Genomic DNA, 20227 nt, shown 5'->3' with positions numbered 1-20227 from the left:
ATTTAATCAATGGATGGTGAAAGGGGGGGTAAATGTAATGTTTTGCGTTACGCAACATTTGGTCATGTTTACCAGCATTATTTCGAAATGCCTATGATTCAAAGAATTTCACAGAGTTCAAGACATGCTTAATCGTCATGATCATCATCATCAGCCGGAAGACGTCCACTGCTGAATAAAAGCCTTCTCCTTAAAACGCCACAATGAATCCTGCAACTCTCACGATGCCGTCAGTCAACCTGGTGGGTGGTCTGCCAATGCTTCGTCTTCCGACTTTTCTCCCCCAACAGTTATCTGTTCTTCGACCGATGTGGCCTACCCATTGCCACTTCAACTTGCATACCTTTCCAGCTATATCGGTGACACTTACTTCGATGATACTTAATAGCTACGTTATGTTTAGGTAACACTTAAGAAGTAGGAACTAAAGACTAATCTAGAGAACTAGTCTAGAGAATGTGCGACCTTTTTGACCTGCCTCGTCCAGTACGCAAATATAATTGGGCAGTCATATTTCTCAGCCACGACGCTCAGAATGCTGTTGGAGCTCTGTCTGATTTGGCCTAAAGGAGAAACTAATTAATTGCGCATAATTGTTGAAAACCCGTCGAGATTGTAGGCTGGGTGCCTATAAGGGCTAAAACTGGGTCAGCGAGTCTACTGAATTCAGACACGTCTTTTCTCATAGGTACGTAAATCTTTAATAAGACTGTCAAATTGACAATAAAATCAAAAAACAACAAGAATTCTAAAAATATTCTAAATTATTCAAAATAAGTAAAAAAAGTATAAAAACATAAGTTCATACAAAAAAGGGTTGTTCCTACGGCACAGTAAATATTGAGAGCTCATTGAAAGTACCGAATCGCTCTGTACATAATTTAGAAAATTATGTAATGTATGTAAGTCTATTCTTATTAACCGTGAATCATTTAAAACTATGATGAGGAATTAAGGCCATTAGAATGGGTCCTTAATAAGTAACACTAGCAAAGTTATACTAAGTAATTGCTGTAAAGAGAGAGCTTAAACCAAAAAGTCAATACCTAACTTTATAGTGTTTATACAAATTTGAGAAAACTAGTTCAAGACTTAAACTTCAGCAATACGGCATGACTCACGTATTTTAATGTACACTTAACCTTGTCACTCACTGTATCAAACACATATCAGTAATCTAATATATCTTAACACGATGAGAAAAACCAGTCATTTAAGTACTTACAACAATCAATCAAAATTTTAGTAGACATGTAGACTTAAAACTGGGCAGTCTAAGATCATTTGCCAACACCAACACATCTATGACAGTTTTAAAGATATAAAATTATAATCCACTGCCGAAATGCGGGCTTATTTGTTAATTTGTTTGGTGATTGCCACGGTTACTTCTCTTCCTGTAAGGATTCAAGAAATCGAAGTTCCACCACCGGATATACCAATTATGATTGAATACGGTGTTGAAGAAAGCAATAATGTGACAATGAGGAATCAAATCCGTCCCGGTATGCTAGTGACAAACTACGATATAGAATTAGAAGCTGATAGAGGAAGTGGAACTTTTAGTGGACGTGCAGTGATTCGAGTGACCATAACAGACCCATCAACTAGGGAAGATGAAATAGTGTTTCATGTAAGGAATTTGAACATAAATTCTGTGCGGTTCGCGATTGCCGGGGGAAGTACTTTGAATAATGCTGATTATGACGTTGATGACGACGACGGGCTTTTGGAAATCGAGACTGGCTCTGAATCGTCGTTGTATGACTTCCACATTGAGTACACGGGGACTTTGACTAATATGGGCTCCGGATTTTGGGCAGGAGAGTTTTTGGAGACGTAAGTACTTAATTTTGACTTTGTCGTAATACAATCCTAATTAATGAGAAGGAATGATTGCTGGAGTATGCCTTGAGACATATTTTTTTTTACCGTCATGGTCATAATCATAAATATACTACGAGTATTATGCCTACGTTACCAAAGTGTCAAAAATATCTACTAACCTTTAGGACACTAACAATAAGACCAAGTATAAGTACATGATGATGATGTATCTATATCCATAGTTCTGATCTCGAATATAGTTGTATCTACAAAATAAACAACAAAATAACTAACCTGTCTGTTTGTAAAACATTTTGATTTAAATTTGAGCTTCTTTGCGTTACATAGAAAAATCTGACACAAAGTTTAAGCTTTTGCCTCTACTCTAATCATTAATCTTGAAGCATTTCGTCAAATGCCTGATAAAGTTCAAGGATATAAAGCTTAATACGTTTTTGCGTGTTTAAGTTCACTAATTAACCCGACAACTAGCAGAATATCTTCAGAAATCTTTTTGTTTGAAAAAAAAAAGTCTTAGAAAAGTTTATTGTTGTAGAATACGAATACATATAAGAGTTGGTGTAGTTATTCTTTGATTCCCCATTTAAATAGGATTTTTGTGTGATACGGAATCGGAACTTGAACAATACATTCTTTTAGGGTTTCATACTTCAAAAGAGAAAAAGCTCCTTTGTAGGGTCGGCTCATTGTCCGTCTGTATTTCTGTTTGCACGAAGATCCTTTTACTCAAGATCGAATTGAGGAAAAAAGTTAAAGTTTCTATCGACATGTTGTGCAGTTTATCAAAAAATAAGACCGAACAACACAAACACAACGGTCCTAAAATTAATAAATTGCAAAGAATGACTTTGCTTTCTATAGAAGTATAAATTTATCTGTCGCTTTTAAATTTGACAGGGCGCTGCAGGGCCAGGGGCGGGCGTACTCGGTGGGGTGCGAGCGGTCCTCGCACTCCGGTTGAAAAGACTATTTTCCATTTTTATATAACTTTTTAGTTATTACACTTTAGAAAACATTTCAAAGAACACACTAAGCACATTATGACACAGATTACGTATCGGTAAACAAGGTCACGATTCAGCAAAGTGATTATTTATTAATTTTAAAGAATATCTGACACGTCTGATCGCGATGCGCAATGAGTTAATGTCTCATTATTGCAACTTTGTACTTTGTTGCCTATCATTTTAACTTTGTATTGTATGTATGTATTTAAACTCTTTATTGTACAAAAGAAAAGAAACAAAACACAATTGACAAAATTTGAGATACTTGTACAAACATAGCGGAGCGTGCAAAAATATCTGACACATCCTTCCCGCCCTAGAAATAGAGTCTTATATAAGATATTTATGCACGCTTGTTGTGTCAGATATTGGTGCTGGTGACTGTACTTGTTGTTGGTTGTTTTGTATTGTATGGATAACAAGGGCATGAATTAGGGACCAGGTACTTGGAAATCTAAAGAATAATTAGCTATAAATAGGTATTAGAAGGAATTAATTCAGGTTAACGTAACTAATTTGAGTATGTAGCAAAAATAGCAGACGTTATTTAAAAGTTCCGTACCCAAATATGATGCCAAAACGGAACTGTTGTAAGACCGTCTGTCGTGTGTTGACCACTCTAACGACCACTATACCTATAAATACTAAATAATAAAAAATAAACAGAATTAAGAATTAAAGAGCTAGAAGCAAAAAAAAAATCTTTACTTTGGTAGTTCCTACTATACATACAACACCTGTCTTGTGCGAATCCGTAGGTACACTCAGTGGCATAAATTATTAAATTCACCTCAGTACAACCAGCAAATGATCACCAAATAAAGCGACGAACCTTTAAAAACTCGAAATCGCACAGAATTATCTATTATTACTGTGGTGAAATTTTGCAATTTACTCTATAGAGCTACTTATATAAAATAACAACCTTATTACAAGCTAGAAAAGCTTGAATTTCAAACACTTTGACGCTTGGTCAGCATACATAGTTGCAAAATTGGTTAAACCTACGTTTAAGGAATTTCGTTGTTATAAATAATCTTGATTGAGAGAATGGGAGACGTCCGTAATAAAAGATATGGCTTTCGTTATCGCTCGAGCTCTTGGAAAATACGAAGATTCTGTCAATCAATTTGAGAACCGGAAATCCAAGAATGTACCGTGTTAAAATTTGAGGGTACTAGAAATAAAATTAAAAATAAGCATCAATCAGGGCACAATTAGCCTAGACCTAAAAATTTGCAAATCTTATACTATGAGACTTATACTTATTTAATAATTACCTCGGCGTTAATATGAATAAAAATTACAAAAGTTTAAAACATTATTTTATACTATGGGTACAAGGTAACGGATAAACATACTTTATTGAGCTAGCGAGTGCGAAGCGCGAGCGAAGCGTCCCCATTTTGTGAAAAAAATCCTTCGTACTTCTGTATGGACGTGTGTTCTGCTGTAAGTACATGTGTTGTGAGTTTATAAGAAGATAGTTTTTGAAATGAGTTTTTCCCGACTTCCGTTAAAAAAATACAGAAAAAAATAGCTGCAAAGATCGAGGAAAAAATGTTTTGTAGTACAAGACAACTTTACCTATACACTCATTAAACAAGCTAAAGCGGCTCCTGCTAATCCTATTGGATTTAGGTGAACTAAGTTACAACACTGTAATTGGTAATTGACAATGTTAGCTATTTCCTTATCATATAATTTTAGAAAATAATTACAACTTTATCGAAAATACAAACTGAGAAAAGGATGCACAGAAAAAAAAAGAAAAAGAGACCAGCACTGGAAATTGAACCCAGGTCCTCAGCAATCCTTGCTGCGTGCTATAACCCCTACACCACTACATAGATACATAGATACATAGATGTCGCTAGTGCTGCTGCTTAAGCAGCATAGTAGAAATAAGCAACCTGAGATATGCATGCATAGAAAAAATTCGTGTCTAGATTCCAGTCCAGCAGTGGTGTATAACCATAGCACGCAGCACGGATTGCTGAGGATCTGGGTTCGATTTCCAGTGCTGGTCTCTTTTGCTGGTTTTTCTGTGCATCCATGTCTCAGTTTGTATTTTCGATATGGTTTCACGGGATACCCGTAAAAGTAACAAATTTGGAGTTGAAATTAAAAAAGTACAAAGATACTTCAAAAAACCAATCATAATAACAACTTTTCTGGTATCCTATTTCCCGTATTTATTCTATGCCGAACTCTAAATTGTTATCTCAGAAATTTCTCAATACCCGAAAGAGGCGAAAGAATTTGATGACTATCCTTATCTGTTCCAAAACGTACAGGTATCACTAGTAGGTACTCGTATCTACACTTTGATAGATCATTTATGGTACATTCTTTTTTAGTTTAACGTATAGTGCAGTGGTCGCATGAGAGGAGCAATTAAGCGAAACCGGCCATTTTAAATTACCAAAAATGGTCCGGACAAAAATCAAATGGAAGTTCGTTATTCTCATTAACATCATATTATTCAGTGTTTTTACTAAATCATTGCCGATAGAAAGGGTTACGCAAAACTTGGAAGTTGCAAATTCTAATACTGTTTTTACGGACACAGAATTTTCCCAATTGCCGGTTATTGTTGTAAGTGATCCGATAGATAATGACCCTGTGACGACAACAGAAGCTCTAATACCTTTGAATGGTGACACTGGCGGATTGGACACAAACGCAACAGGCATTTCCAATGCACTCTTCAGGAACATCAGACCTGGACAAGATGCAAGGCAATACAGTGTTGCAATCACCATCAACGGAAGGTCGTTTGACGGACGTGCGGTTATACAAGTGAGGTTAACCGACGCAACGAGAGAGGATCCTCTTGCTTTCCACGTTGAAGATTTAAATATCCTGTCAGTGCGTACTGGGATTTTTACTGAAGTTAATGCGATTGCTGCTGATTTTAATGTCGATGATGGTATACTGGAAATAGAGCCTCAACAAGAAGCTACCAATTACATCGTTGTTATAGAATATACTGGATCGCTTGACGGCGCCGTCGGTCTTTACGAAGGCGACTTCAATGGAGTGTAATGAATTAATGATTTCTATTATGTTTTATTAATAATATGTATATATCATATGTATCGAAAAATATATATCGTGATATGGCGCCACTTCATAAATTGGCTAAGGGACATCCGCCATATCGTTCTAAACTCAACGTTTAACGATTTCCCTAGTGAGGTTTAGGCAAATCACGAAATTCCTAGGCATATCATGAAACGCCGCCATTTCATGATTTAGCCAGTTTAGGCAGATTATTAAATTCCTAGGCATATCATGATATGCCGCCATATCGGCTGTGGCACTTCTTCGGCCGCTGCCGCGGCACGCTCGCTCGGCTCATGCGTTGTGGTCACAATTAATACTAACTTCTCCTCGCTTCGCTCGTCGTACCTAAATTTTTCTTTTTTTCGGCATATCACGGTGTGCCCAGTATAGAACTAGGAATATCGACGAATGCGTTGCTCTAATCGATCAACCGTATTGTTTTTCAGGCACATCGTGATATGCCTCGCCAACTTTTAGGCATATGAAATGGCGCCATTTCACAATATGCCTAGGAATTTCGTGATCTGGCGGTTTTTACGATCGGCCGCCGACATGTACATAATGATTATTTTACTTCGTACCAAATTTTATGCCTCTGCCTCAGCTAATGCTAGACACTTTAATACATTAATTAAACATGTTTTTTCTATAAGCCATATTTGACTGAGAGTTGATAACTCAAGTTAGTGATTTAATTTCAACACATAAACATCCCAATCTTAATCGTACTTTCGTTTCTGTATTGATTCAACTAGAAACACTAATTTTGTATGACATAAAGAACAGACTGTTCAATGTGCATAATATAATTATAAAATATCAAGTTTCATGATTAACGGCAAATTACGCATTATTAATTAATTAATTGGCATTATTAGCAATCGATTCAATAAAATTCTAACGGGATTATGACCGTGATTACTGGTAATAAGCTCCTAGTTACATATAATATTTAGTTATAATATAATATTTCGACTCATATACCAGCTTCACAACCCTAGACGTCTCATGGTCATAACAAATTCAAATTCAAATCATTTATTCAGTAAATAGACCACATTGGGCACTTATACACGTCATTTTTGTAAACTACCAGCGCTTTTGGAAATACCATAATTGCCAAGAAGAATGCGCCGCCAGAAACTTGGCAGTCATTTTTTTTAAATAAAATAATTACAAATAAAATACTTAAAAACTAAGTACTGTATATAATTAAACAAAAAAATACTAGAAAAGAATAACACTGATAGAAAGACCAAAATGTCGCAAACTCATTACATTGTAAGTCTCTGTCTACCTCCCGTAGATATATTTCTAATGTTATACCAATGTGTAGAGCCACTTGACATTGTTCATAATTTAGTTTAGTATGTAATAAATCCAATTATCGGCAAAAAATCTGGCCCTCAAAATATTACAAATGAAACGGATACAAAATTCAGATCTATTGCCAAGAAGACATTAATATCTAAGGCGTATTATAAAGTTAATGATTATATTTTTAAAAATATTTATTGTTGATATTTGGAAATAATTCCGATCCGCATTGGCGATCTCTTCAAATAGCGAACCTACTGTATTATCGTTAAGTATAAGGCCAAGTGGCAAATATTGGCAAGTGTTATAATTACCTAAACAAATATACCCCTTTTTGACAAAAAAACAATACTGTCCATTCCATCTCAGTGATCATAATTTAAATTTCTCAGTAATCACACTACAGTTGATGAAAAATTTAAAAAACAAGAAGCTGAAAATCGTCTTTTGTTTCAGTAACTACTTGGCTATGAATCTACACGCGACAAATGCCCGACGAGTGTTCCCTTGCATGGATGAGTTGACCGAAGCCTCTACAATCTCTTTCACGTTTAACAATATCCCTTACAACAACATCGTCATGAATTCGCGATTAGAAGACAATTCCGCGTAAGTAGCACTAATATTACTTTATCATTATTTTTTTCACTTCTGTGCGACAATTTGATTCTATTATTAGTAGGTACTTTGTAAAGCGTGGGGATATCACAATAAAGAAATCTCTCACTAGGCGGATGTTATTGATTACTGACAAAACAGAGCTGCTTTTTAAAGCAATTTCTTTGCTTACATAATCATAAAGTTAAATTTGATGTTCAGTTCTCCATTTAAAATTAATAGTTTTAACTTCAAAAGTTAAAACACTGCTGCTATTTGCATTCCCTGTTAATTCTGTCCACTCCACACAATGATTTTGTCTTTATCCAGAAACCAATTCAGACCTCTGCAAAACCCAGCATCGCTGTGGGGTATGGTGGCCCATAACTTTAACAATATCAACAACCCAACCGCGAACGTACAGCTCCACGCTCGACCTGGTGTCTCTAACCAGGAGAACCAAGCTTCGGTCGCTATCAACTACTATTTCAACAACCTTGAGGAGTGGACTTCCAAGACGTACACTGAGATTGTGTTGGATCAAGATGGCAGGATGCTTGTAATCGCCCTGCCTGATATCCACAAGGATTGGTACGCCCTGTCTACAGTTTGCATATGGTAAGGCTGTTTCTTTGTTTTCTTAAATTTAATTACATAAGTTTTTACTGGAAATTCATTTAACGGAACTTTTAAAGTTTACAATATTTATTGCTTTGTCAGCAGAGCCCTATACCTATTTCTATTAACCATATTTATATTAATTTTGAAATTAATAGAATCGTTTCCAGAAGGTCAAATATTATTTGTAGTAAGTACATAATAAACAGCAAACAAGAAAAATAATCAAGAAATAAACGAAGTCAAGTTGATTGTATTTTTTACATAACTATTTACACAATTTTTAGTTTTATTTTTTTTGCTAAGATTTAGTCACATTAATCAAAAGTATTTCACTGTATTAGAAAGTCAACTTTCTGTAACCCCAAAATTTTGCATCAAGTAATACAACGACCTCGAAACTGTTATTTCTATTGATATTTACTTACATACAATTTAATTTTACAGGGAACCATACGTTTTAATGGACCGTATACACTCAGTGAAGCAAAGGAAAGAGGCTTTGATAGAAATATCCGAGGCTATGACCAGACAGTGGTTTGGGTACGTCATCCATCCAGAAAACTGGCGCTTCCAGTGGGTGGTCACAGGACTTTCCTCGTATGCAGCGTTTGACCTTAATAGAGAAGTAAGTACGGTTTTTGATTAAATCATCCTAAATTTAGATACAAATAAGTTTTAGGCTGTGGTTTTTGTTGACTGTACTTACATCGTCGTACAAACTAACATTATTCGTACCAATTCAAAAGTCAATCCGTTTACTTAAGTGGACAAAATTATAATAGCAAGTTCGTTGAGGGACCATTGTGACATTGAGTAATATGAGTTCATGTCATGACTCGTGACAGATACCAAGAGGCTGTGAAATCTCTGATTGTTTCGTTTTAGCTTCTATAGAATTTTGTTGAAGTATTTTGGGAGATGCCCATGAAGCCGTCCGACTAACCTTTAGTTTAATAAAAAAAAGTTACAAAAAACAGTTCGTAATGTGATTTCCGCTTTTTCAGTTCCAAAGCACTCCAGGAAACACTGACGTCACACTCATAGACTTTAACACTATCTTCGTCTCTGACGTCATCCAAGAGGCCCTATACCGTGACGCGTATGCCGTCGCGCAGCCTCTGGAGCCAGCAGACAATTTGTTCGATGAAGATGCAATACGGGACCATATCTATGGTCTGAAACTTTTGAAGTACAAAGCACCAGCTCTTATGTGGATGATGAATTTGATACTTGGTAGTGAGGAACGAGATTTTATAAAGTCTGCTGCTCAAATCCTTGTTAATAGCAGGTGAGTTCTTGCTGCAGCTAGAAGGAAGAGAAGATTCTACTTGTTGATTTTGAAATTGAATATGAATATGATATAATATGCTTCGAAGTTTGGACATGTTGAGAGAATGAGTGACTCAGAGGATGTGTATGGATCAGATGGATTAAATGGTCGAAAAGGGGCAACCAAGGTGAGAGAGAGGGTATGAGTACTCAATATGCTGATCAAATTTCAGAGATACAGAAAAAAAGGCCAATTAAGAACTAGCCGTAACTGCAGCTGACGAGCTTGTATGAAAGGTGTAGTTGAAGCGAAAGATATGTGCAAAGATGATCTCATTTGGCATTCTGTATTATCTGCCTTCCGTGATAGGTGGCTTAAGTAAATGCTCCATATACTTACGCCTTTATTCCGTTGGGGAAGGTATCTTTGAATATAATAAACCTACATATTTACGTAGGCAATGTATTAGCTAAGCTTACTGATTATTGTAAGGCTTAAGTGGACTTCTTAGGTTACATAACTTAATTTCACCAGGTCTTTGGAAACCGTGAACTCCCTTTTCTTCGTTGATGCCATCAACAGTGATTGGCTGACGCTTGGCAACGGCAGGGTCGGTGACGTCGAAGAATTCCTCGAGCCGTGGATACAGACCAATGGTTATCCGGCCATCCACGTCGGTCTGAGACAGGGCGGTGTCATTCTAACACAGGTACAAGAACCTCAACAAGAACATGTTTACATTATCAACGTTGAGATAATCATTAACCAATGTAGGATTGTGATTGAGTTGCCATAGTTATATGGCACGGAGACTGTACCTACATAATATTAGACAGTTATCGTTTATTATCATTATGATGCAGTGAAAGCGAATTTTTAGCGGTAGTTCTTAGATTTATTTTTAACTCCACAGTTTGATTGCTATGTTTGTCTGTCTGGGTCACCGTAGCTCTTAAACGGGTAGACCGATTTGTATGCGGTTTCTTTTATTTTAAATCAAGTTTCCTAGCGATGGTTCTTAGACATGTTTAATCAAAATCGGTTAAGCCGTTTTTGAGATATTAAACTTTGAAGTGACAAAGTCGAGGGTTTTTTTAGAATTGGATAAGCCATTTTTGAGATTGAACTTTAAAATGTCGGGGGTTAGGTTGTTTAAAACCGTTTTTGTTTTAAAGGAACGCTTCGGATTCTCATCAAGGGATCAGGTAAACTACGAAGTGCCAATAACGTGGACATCCAGCATCAACCCCAACTTCGAGATGGACAATGTGAGGAGCATACAGATGACGGACGGTACCATGACCATCAACGTCCCGCTGGGTGATGAAGACTTCGTGCTGTTCAATATCCAGGGACAAGGTGAGAAGGATCAATTGAATGCGATACCAGTTTTAAAAATCATAATCAAACTATCTTTATTTCGGCCAACATAGGATAATGTATGTAAACTCATTGCACAAAAGAAAATAAACAAAATAATGTGGCATATGTATGTAGTTTAAATAGGTTTCCGGTTGCGAAAGGATCAAAAGTACGAGTAGTTCAAAATGGTTCTTGTAATGGCTGCGTCACCAATTCCTTTTTCTCTGAGCTTAGATGGTCTAGATTTCTTTACTTCAAAAATCCTAGATTGCTTTTTCTCCGGCAACTAGCCATTAGCTCTTAATACGGCTCAGTATGAACTATTTAATTAATCCACAGGTTATTACCGTGTCAATTACGACGTTGCTCTATGGGAGAGGATAATAGAGGCGCTCGAAGACCCGGACCAAAGGGAGAGGATTCACCCTCTCAACCGCGCCACAGTGAGTAATCGAATTATAATCCAACCATCAATCAAAATAAATGTTTGCTCAACTCGGACTCGTTTGTTAATGAAGAGTTTTGAGGACAAATGATTTGAGTTTATAAGCCGCAAAGCATTTTAAACGGGAGTTGCGTTTAGTTTATTTTTCATTATCACAATACTTTGACTTTTCTAATGTAACCTTAGCGCGTTCTATTCGATGCACTAGGATTAAAGATTTAGATTTACGATGTAGATTTTTTGGTATTTCCCGCGGGAAATTTAATGGCATCTTAGCACAATACACACACACACACCCTACACGCACACGCACGCACGCTACGCACTTAACATAGGCTACTTTTTGTCCCGAAATTCCCACGCGATCGGGATAAAATCCTTAAATGTCAACCGTTTGGATTAGATGCATGAAATTCAGCGCGGGTTTTTGTATTGTATTGTATTGTATAACTCTTTATTGTACATAATAACACGTGAAATTAACAGCTAATAAGATAAACAAAGGCGAACTTATCCCTTAAAGGGATCGCTTCCAGTTAACCTTTCAACGATTGACAGGATATCAGAGACAAGAGTAGATACTACAAAGAAAATATAAAAGAACCGATTTTTTTTATGCAACGTTAATGAAATTCATAGTGTGTGTGTTTTTTTTCCCACGGAAATATTTGATAATAGTTTACGCGTGTGTAGCTGGCGTTAAGACTAGTGTAAAATAAAAGTTAAGGATAGTATTCGAACACAGTTACGTTGCGCAGATTACAAAAATTTTAAGTTATAACATGTAATGCTCTCAGTTTAAACGCTTTTAGTTCGCATTTACAATCAGAGATCTGTCTAAGATAAACTGTTTTGTCAATATGTCAAACATGTTCAAATTATCTTGGTTTAAAGTACTGATAGCAAGAACTATGCCCGGTCGAGTTGCAATCTCAAAGAGTGTTTGACGGAATAGCAAAATGCGTAAACAAGGTGTAAATTAAATAACGGAGAACATGAAACCCACTGACCATCGCCATCACTCGATCTGGCTGTAGTAATATGCTTTATCGAAGTAAGTGGAGGGAGTGTGGGTTCCCAATTCGCAATAGGCCCGCATAGGCGCATTTTTTAAGGAGTAGGTCTGCGCAAAGCAGTAAGACGCATAAAAGGAACGATGATGATATGAATATATGGCTTGTTGTACAAACATAGATTGCATATATTTTTGCTTTTTAACAAGACTTATTTTTAATTCATAGCTGGTGGATGATGCCCTGAACCTGGCGAGAGCTGGCATGCTGGACTACGAGTTTGCGTTCCAAGTAGTCTTGTCTATGGAGCATGAGATCGAATACCCGGTGTGGAAGGCTTTCGTGAGGAACATGAACTTCCTGAGGAAACGTCTGGTGGCCTATATCGATGATGAAGATGATTTAGATCCTGACATATACTTGGTAAGGCTATTCTTACTGGTGCCTGTACTTACTTACTAACTACAGAGCAAAAAAGCCTGTTAAAAAACTTCGTGCCCTATACAAGGTAAGCCCAAGGTATGTAAGTATAAGGTAAGATCGTGTATGGAATACTGCTGTCACCTTTGGGACGGTTCCGCCAAGTACCAGTTAGCCGCGTTGGTTTCGTTGGAGCGCCGGGCCCGAAGACTCTTTGGTGACAGTCCGCTGATCGGGAACAGGCTACAGACCCTCGAACACCGTCTTAGAGTTGCTTGTCTGTCTGTTTTTTACCGGATACATTTTGGTGAGTGAGCGCAGGAATTACCATGATCTAAATTCCTCCATCTTCATTTTACCAACGTACTTCCATGAGGGGGGAGCGTCTTCACCCTTATAATTATAGTTCGCGTTTCATTGACCCGCACGAAGCGGTTTGCTTCATCTTTCATAATGCGAACTGCTAAGGAATGGAATTCGCTCCCGTCGTCTATATTTCCGGATAATTACAATCTAGGGCTCTTCAAGGCTAGAGTGAATAGGCTGTTACTGAAACAGTGAGATACACCTTTGGCCTTCATCTGCAATTAATATCAGGTGAGATAGGGGTCAATCACGGTCAGTTAAAAAAAAACTTCGTTATTCACATATAAGTAAATATCAACGGTTGTTACGAAACACAGAAATCGTAGACCAAAGTAGATTTGGTTTACTCGACTAATACATAAATGGTTCTAACCTGGTACGCCATTCAGTTTAATCCCCATATAAGTCAGATTTCAGCCAAGTTTTCAAACTCAAACTCTCAAACTCACAATATTTATTGACAAGATAATCACACTACATCACAACAAAAACACAGTAAAAACATAAATAGGAGAAGAGAGGAAAATAAGAGATATTGTGCTGTAGTGTGATGCCAAAAGGACTCAGCTCAGCATGTGCCGTAGCCCTGTAACCAGAGCTGCAGCGCTGGTTTTCAGCTGAACCCCGGTGAGTGTGCACCCACGTAACTGAACGCGTTATTATTATTGCGGGAAAAGAAAAAAAAAACTATACATTATATAAAATATCTATATTATAAAATACCTATAAACATATATATGCGTGGAAATTTGTACAAGAGGATTTAAAAATAAAATAAAAGAGTAGCAATAAATTCAATAACGACAACAATAATATTATGAAACAATAATAAGTAAAATAAAATTAGGGACGCCTCAATCAGCCTACAGCAGTCCACTGCTGGACATAGGCCTCTTCCATGGCGCGCCACAACACTAGTTTAGTAATCCGTTAAAAATAGCCATGTATGTCTTGGAAAGACTATGAAGTATAAATTATTATTTCTGCTCTCATTTGGTTGGTTTTATGTTCAGCATTTTGATAATAACTATCTGAGAAATATAATATCGGAGAATTAACAATGGAGCGAAAATACATTTTTTAAAACGTATTCTGAGTAATACGCATAAAGTTGAAATGTTTCCTCGACTTATCTCTTCTTGATAAACAGCATTATCAATTGAAATTCGAATATATACAAGAACATAACACGTATTACTAATAGAAGAATCGTTTTATCACATGACTGGTGATGCTCTCCTAAAAAGTCACGATGCTTCATTGTTTTAAGCACTTTTTCTCAAACATGACATGAAATATTGACGCTGTTTTACAAATAATAGGCTGAGAAGTATCGCGCTGCAGGCGCTGCGGCTCGGCTGCCGGCGCGTGGTCACTCTAGCGGCTTGCAAAGAGATACAACTTTCCCGGCCGCTGGCCGGTAATGCGACTGTCTTTGTCCCGCCAGCTTGACTTCTTGTTTTTTTTTTATTATTTTATTTCATATCATGTTTGAAAAAAGCACTATACGAGCCTCAGCCGGAACGTGGGGTTGCCGGGCTCTACAGTAATGTACTTTAACGTCACGTTACGTTTGATGGAGTACGTAAATCTGGTGTGCTTCCTGTGAAACCTAATAGGTACAACTCGGAAAGTGCTACATACTTCTATTCTCAGGAGAGCGATTTGAAGTTTGAAAAAAAAAACAGAGTAGAAAGCGGTTTTACTAACTTAAACATGATGATAAGTAATTTTTATCAAGCTTTTGTAGTACTTAATAAAATCAAGTAAAGAAAAGTAATGAATATTGATAAGATTAAAACATATTGCTAATAATACTATCCAAGCAACTGTTGCTACCAAATTTATTATTTTTGCTGTTATTTATTCCACTCGAATTTTAATATTATCTTAGTGTAGTGATTTAATGAATATAGTTTCTTATTGAGCACATGAATTAAATAACGTAAGTACATAGTGATTTGTTTCGAGTATTATTCATTGAAACATGGTACACTAACTTTACTGATGATATTTAAATCCTAATTAACTGACTCGTATTAAAAAGTTTCGTATTTATACAACATAGTTTAAGTGAAATTGAACTGAGATGTGTTTTCTGAAACAGAATTATCTTCATTGTTTTCAGAGCTAGACTATATTGATTGTACTGAAAAATATTTCTTTTTTCCTAAATTGATTGGTGTAAAATGCACCATAACGCTTTAAGTCGAGGTGCATTATTCTTTAACACCCTTTAGGGAACAACGTAAACGTAGTAACAGACTTAGCTACATGCTTGTGTGGTACAATAGTAGCAAGTTTATTTATTTTAGTTGAAATATTTTGTTTCTTTCCTCAGAGAATGGTGCGAAGAACCGTTGGCAGGGTTGAAAGGGAAATAGGTTTCTACCCTGAATTCTCTGCGACGGCGACGGAACCCTCCATGGAGGCTCTGACCCGAGGTCTCGTGATGGACCACGCTTGCAGAGCAAATTACCAGCCTTGCATAGCCGCTGCTGTAGATTGGTTCTACGATCCCGATATAAGAGATTCCCGAGTTGTGTAAGTTTCTACTGTGTGCCGTATACGATTTGCATTTTATTCTATCCTAAGTCGGGAATACAAGCACAATGCAGACATTGCCTAGCACTAATGAATTAATTAAAGTAATGAAAAAAAAGAAAAGATTATTCCATTATTCTTAAACTCTACAGACTATCTTTGACCTTGGGGCTTTAAATTCAAGGTTAGGTTCTACTCGCATACCAAGCTGCTTTTGTTTTGTAACATTTTGAAATAACTCTAGTACTTAGTAAAAGTGAAATAAGGTAATTTATTGATCCTCAAAGTGTAATCGTTAAATCAGTGTATCAGACATGGCGGTGTTATCGCTGTCTCTTGGTACGGGGGCCTTTGAATAATTTTTGACATTTATTTGATATCTCTTAGATAAACATTTATCAATGTGCTGTCAATTTTGTATTGTATCGCATAAATTGAAAATTAAATTTAATTGGTATGAAAAATAAATTAGTGATCATATTTTTATAAAGTTGTAGAACAAAAGTAGCTCAGTTATGTGAGTAGAATCGAACCTGGGTTTTAAAGTCCCATGGTCAGAGACTCCCTGTATACTCGTAAATTAAAGTTGGTATCTATGAATGTATAGGTAGATACGACGTTGACTTTCCTATTACATGTTATTTTGTTTACAGAAACCCTAACATACCTCATGAAATTAGACCTGCAGTGTACTGTACTATGGTCAGAGAGGGAGACGACCAGGTCTTAAATGCTTTGTACGAGCGTCTGGATATTGAATCAGTTCTGTATGAACGCATCGTCATTATCGAGTCTTTGGCTTGCTCTAGGGATGCCAACTTTGTCAGAACGTAAGTATTTTCCCAACTCCCCCCATCTAGCTGGGCGCAGTGAAGTGGATCTTGGCCTCCGACACCAGACTTGGCTTGCTTGAGTAACCATGCTTTGCGATCTTGGTATCTAAGATCCAAATGGTCTCTCTGGACCTTGTCCCTCCAGCGGTGCCTGGGACAACCAAGCTGTCTACGTCCATTTGGTCGTCTCAACTACACTCTTTTCTTGGCTCTATCCTTTTCCCGCCTTTTCTTAATAGGGAAGTTGTCAATTTTTCTACAATAGTTACTTACATGACGCAACTGTAGTGTCTTATTTTATTTGAGCCTTGAAAACACGATTAATATTGTATTTTAATGGTTTCGATACAAATAAATAGTTAGGAAATTAAATTGGCAAATAAATTACCTCAAAGCTCACCTACTTAGACCAGTTGCTTCTTAGACCGCTTGGGTACTTAGACCAGCTGATTTTTAGACGAAGTCATACTATACCCTATTGCCATGCAAAATACATTAGACAATGGAGATTTGATAGCTTGTCTAGACACGCGGTAGCGTATCAAGCCAAGTTCAAAGCAAAAGGAACTGATTAATGGAATAGATTTTTATTTAAGGTTACTCGAAGAAACGCTAGCCAATAACAGTCCTTGGAGTACTGAAGAAAAAAACAGGATATTCGCTGCCGTAGCCGAAAGCAGTTACGCCAATGCTCAAATTGCAATGAACTTTATATCATCGCGTACAGATGCTATCAGAAGAGCGTAAGTACCTCTTAAAACTTTTGGAGATATTATTATAACCTTAAAATTTCAGAATTGTAAGGTTTTAAGTCTTAATTAACCACTAGTTTGATTCAGTTTGGAAATTGTATTTGATTTAAAAATCTTTGAATACACTTATAAACATTTAGTACACTCTTGAACACATTTTTCACCAAACGGAATTTTATTTATAATTTATAGTTTTTTCACTATAATTTAATAATTCGATCAGGTACGGAGGTGAAGAAAAGTTGGAAGAACTCATCTGGATTCTTACTGAAAACATGGCTGATGGGGACTTGAGTGGTGACGTAAGTACATAGTTTCTGCTTCTAAAGATGTTGGTAAAAATGTAACTGAGGTTGAATAGGTAGTCTGAAAAGTGCTAAGCCTTTTTCATGACAGTTCGTAGACCAGAAAACAAAATATGGCTGAATGATTTTTGCTTTTGTAATTAACAACAGTCTTTAATATTCTAGCCGTAATCGGCATTCAATCCCAGATGATAGAGGTACCTATAATAATTTATTGGGGAGGCATACAGTAACCTGTATGCAGAAAAAATCATCTGACAACAAAGACAAATTGTTCTAATAAAGTCTAAATTGTGTCAGCGAATCCTGTGTGCTCAGGTTATCTCATCTGAAATCTAAGCCATCGTTTTTGTCAACTTCCAGTTCAACATCTGGGTGACCTCCACCAATAGCGACTTGGATGATTCTGAACTCACAGCCCTCCGTGCCAACGCTATCGTCCGAGAAAACTTAGCCTGGGATGCTGCCCACATGGAATACGTATACGAATGGATCGACGACAACGATGCGCCTACACTCGCCGCATCTCTTATGTTAATATTGAGCATGTATTTACTAACTGTTTTCAACCGTTGATGATGTTTTGCTTTTTATTGATAAATTTTGTATCTATTATCTAGCCTAAGTTAAATTATTTCTAGACTTTTAGATGTGTGTAGCGTAGCAGTGTTCAAAATATCGCATTTGACGGTACGTTCGTTTGAAATTAAACATCAAATGTCATAAAAAAGCACTGCTGTATTTAAGTACAATTTATAATTATGTGAATCACAGTTAATGATAATCATATAGATTTGTTAACGTTAGTAATTATTAGGTATGGTTGAAAGGATATTTTTTTAGATGTACTTACGTTTTTTTGTTTTTAGTCGTGTTTCTTGTTTAGGAGTGAATGGAGGAAACTCATTATCATCCTCTTGGATAATACTTGTAGTTTCAAGGATTGTGCTCAGATAAGCTTTTGTTTTAGTAATTTTGGCAATGACAGTTGCATACGCGATGATCTTGACTTGTAGGGATTAAGTGCGTCAATCAGCTACATAGTTAATGATCGTCGTTTATTTTCACTTGACTTCGATATGCCTATAATTATTAAGTGCGTATTTGCTACAGTCTAAGCCGTGTCTTCATGTCCTGGGGATCATTTTCTTACATTGGCGCTCGTGGCCATCATGCATTGAGAAAGTACTACTAAAACCTCTGCGTTTGGCAAATATATCTAATTTTCCAGCGACTGCTGTGCAAAAGTTTGCTTGTACAACGATTTCAATTCGTACTGCTTAAGGCAAGAAATTTTAATACGTAGCGATCACTATTTTCCGCGTGGAATCGATCCACGACGTATGAAAGTAATATTTTGTATAATTATACGACCTGAGAATTCAAAATACTCGGTCCACTAATGTTTCACAACTAACGTTTGGGAACCTGAGTCATTTCGCAACTGTTTATGTTTATAGAACTTTATTTCTCAAAAGAAATTGTTACATTTCACTTAATGAGAACTTATACTAATATACAATTGATTCCAGTGAGCACCATGAGGTGCACTCAAACAAAGAAAAAAGAAAAACAATACTTAAACAACTAAAAGAAAAGACTCAAATAAATCAATGTCGACACCGTTTAATATTTCTGAAACTGAAAATACAAACTGAAATATAGATGCACAGAAAAACCAGAAAAATAAGACCATCACTGGGAATCGAACCCAGGTCCTCGGTATTCCGTACCGCGTGCTATACCGCTACACCACTGATGGTCAACGGTATCGACAATTCAGGTTTTTTCAATTTAGGTTTTACGGGATGACCGTAAAAGTAAAAGTTGGAATTGAAATAAAAAATACAAAAAGATTCCAAAAAACCAATCTTAATTTCTGAAACTACAAATATTTCAGGATTTTTATAAAACTAACCTAACATAACTTAAAGGGTTCTACACGAAGGCCCTGAAATAAATCCTGAAATAGTTACAGTTTTAGAGTTTGCGAAATGAAAATTGCGTAATTAATCAGGTTGCCAAACGTTAGTTGCGAAATGAACGGATACCAAAATATTCACGTAGTTATTATTACGGTTTGAATTATCAGGTCCTACATTATTGTCATTCATTCATGGGCGTACATTAACTGCATTCGATTCTTCTGTAGCCGTCATGTGCGTCTCTTAAGGTGATTTTCCACCTGCGAGTCGAGACGAGGCGAGGCGAGAGTTGAAATCTGTATGGCAAATTTTCAATCTTATCCTAGCGCATCTTCGGTTGCGGTACTTGCGGTTGTCGTTGAAATACAAATTTCAATTCTGGCCTCGCCTCATCTCGTCTCGCCTCGCCGGTAGAAAATCCGTTACAGCAGAACAAGTTGAACGTTAACTAATAAGTACTTAATAGGCTTTCTGACACCACCAATTGACATTCTTTTTATGAGTTGTCAAAAAGTCCTTCACAGATCCTGGAT

The 20227-nt window shown here is 36.6% G+C and overlaps 1 protein-coding gene across 2 annotated transcripts; it reads left to right on the top strand.

Annotated features, from left to right (window-relative positions):
- Positions 1–1323: 1323 nt before the first annotated feature.
- Positions 1324–20199, top strand: LOC141427604 (membrane alanyl aminopeptidase-like). 2 transcript variants are annotated; one of them, XM_074087201.1, is made up of 14 exons: positions 1324–1839; positions 7698–7850; positions 8169–8456; positions 8904–9084; positions 9464–9747; positions 10264–10438; positions 10905–11088; positions 11431–11534; positions 12778–12972; positions 15677–15879; positions 16533–16709; positions 17309–17455; positions 17688–17766; positions 18133–20199. In XM_074087201.1, exons 1-14 carry the CDS (start codon positions 1346–1348, stop codon positions 18343–18345), a joined length of 2877 nt encoding a protein of 958 aa, XP_073943302.1. In that variant the 5' UTR covers positions 1324–1345; the 3' UTR covers positions 18346–20199. The 2 variants fall into 2 exon arrangements, with proteins under 2 accessions (XP_073943302.1, XP_073943300.1); XM_074087199.1 differs by lacking the exon at positions 1324–1839 and adding an exon at positions 5203–5899.
- The last annotated feature ends 28 nt before the right edge of the window (positions 20200–20227 follow it).

This window comes from Choristoneura fumiferana, chromosome 4 (assembly GCF_025370935.1).
Source record: "Choristoneura fumiferana chromosome 4, NRCan_CFum_1, whole genome shotgun sequence".
NCBI classification, from domain to species: domain Eukaryota; kingdom Metazoa; phylum Arthropoda; class Insecta; order Lepidoptera; family Tortricidae; genus Choristoneura; species Choristoneura fumiferana.
The sequence above is the reverse complement of the archived record's forward strand: the minus strand, read 5'-3'. Positions and strand labels throughout refer to the sequence as shown.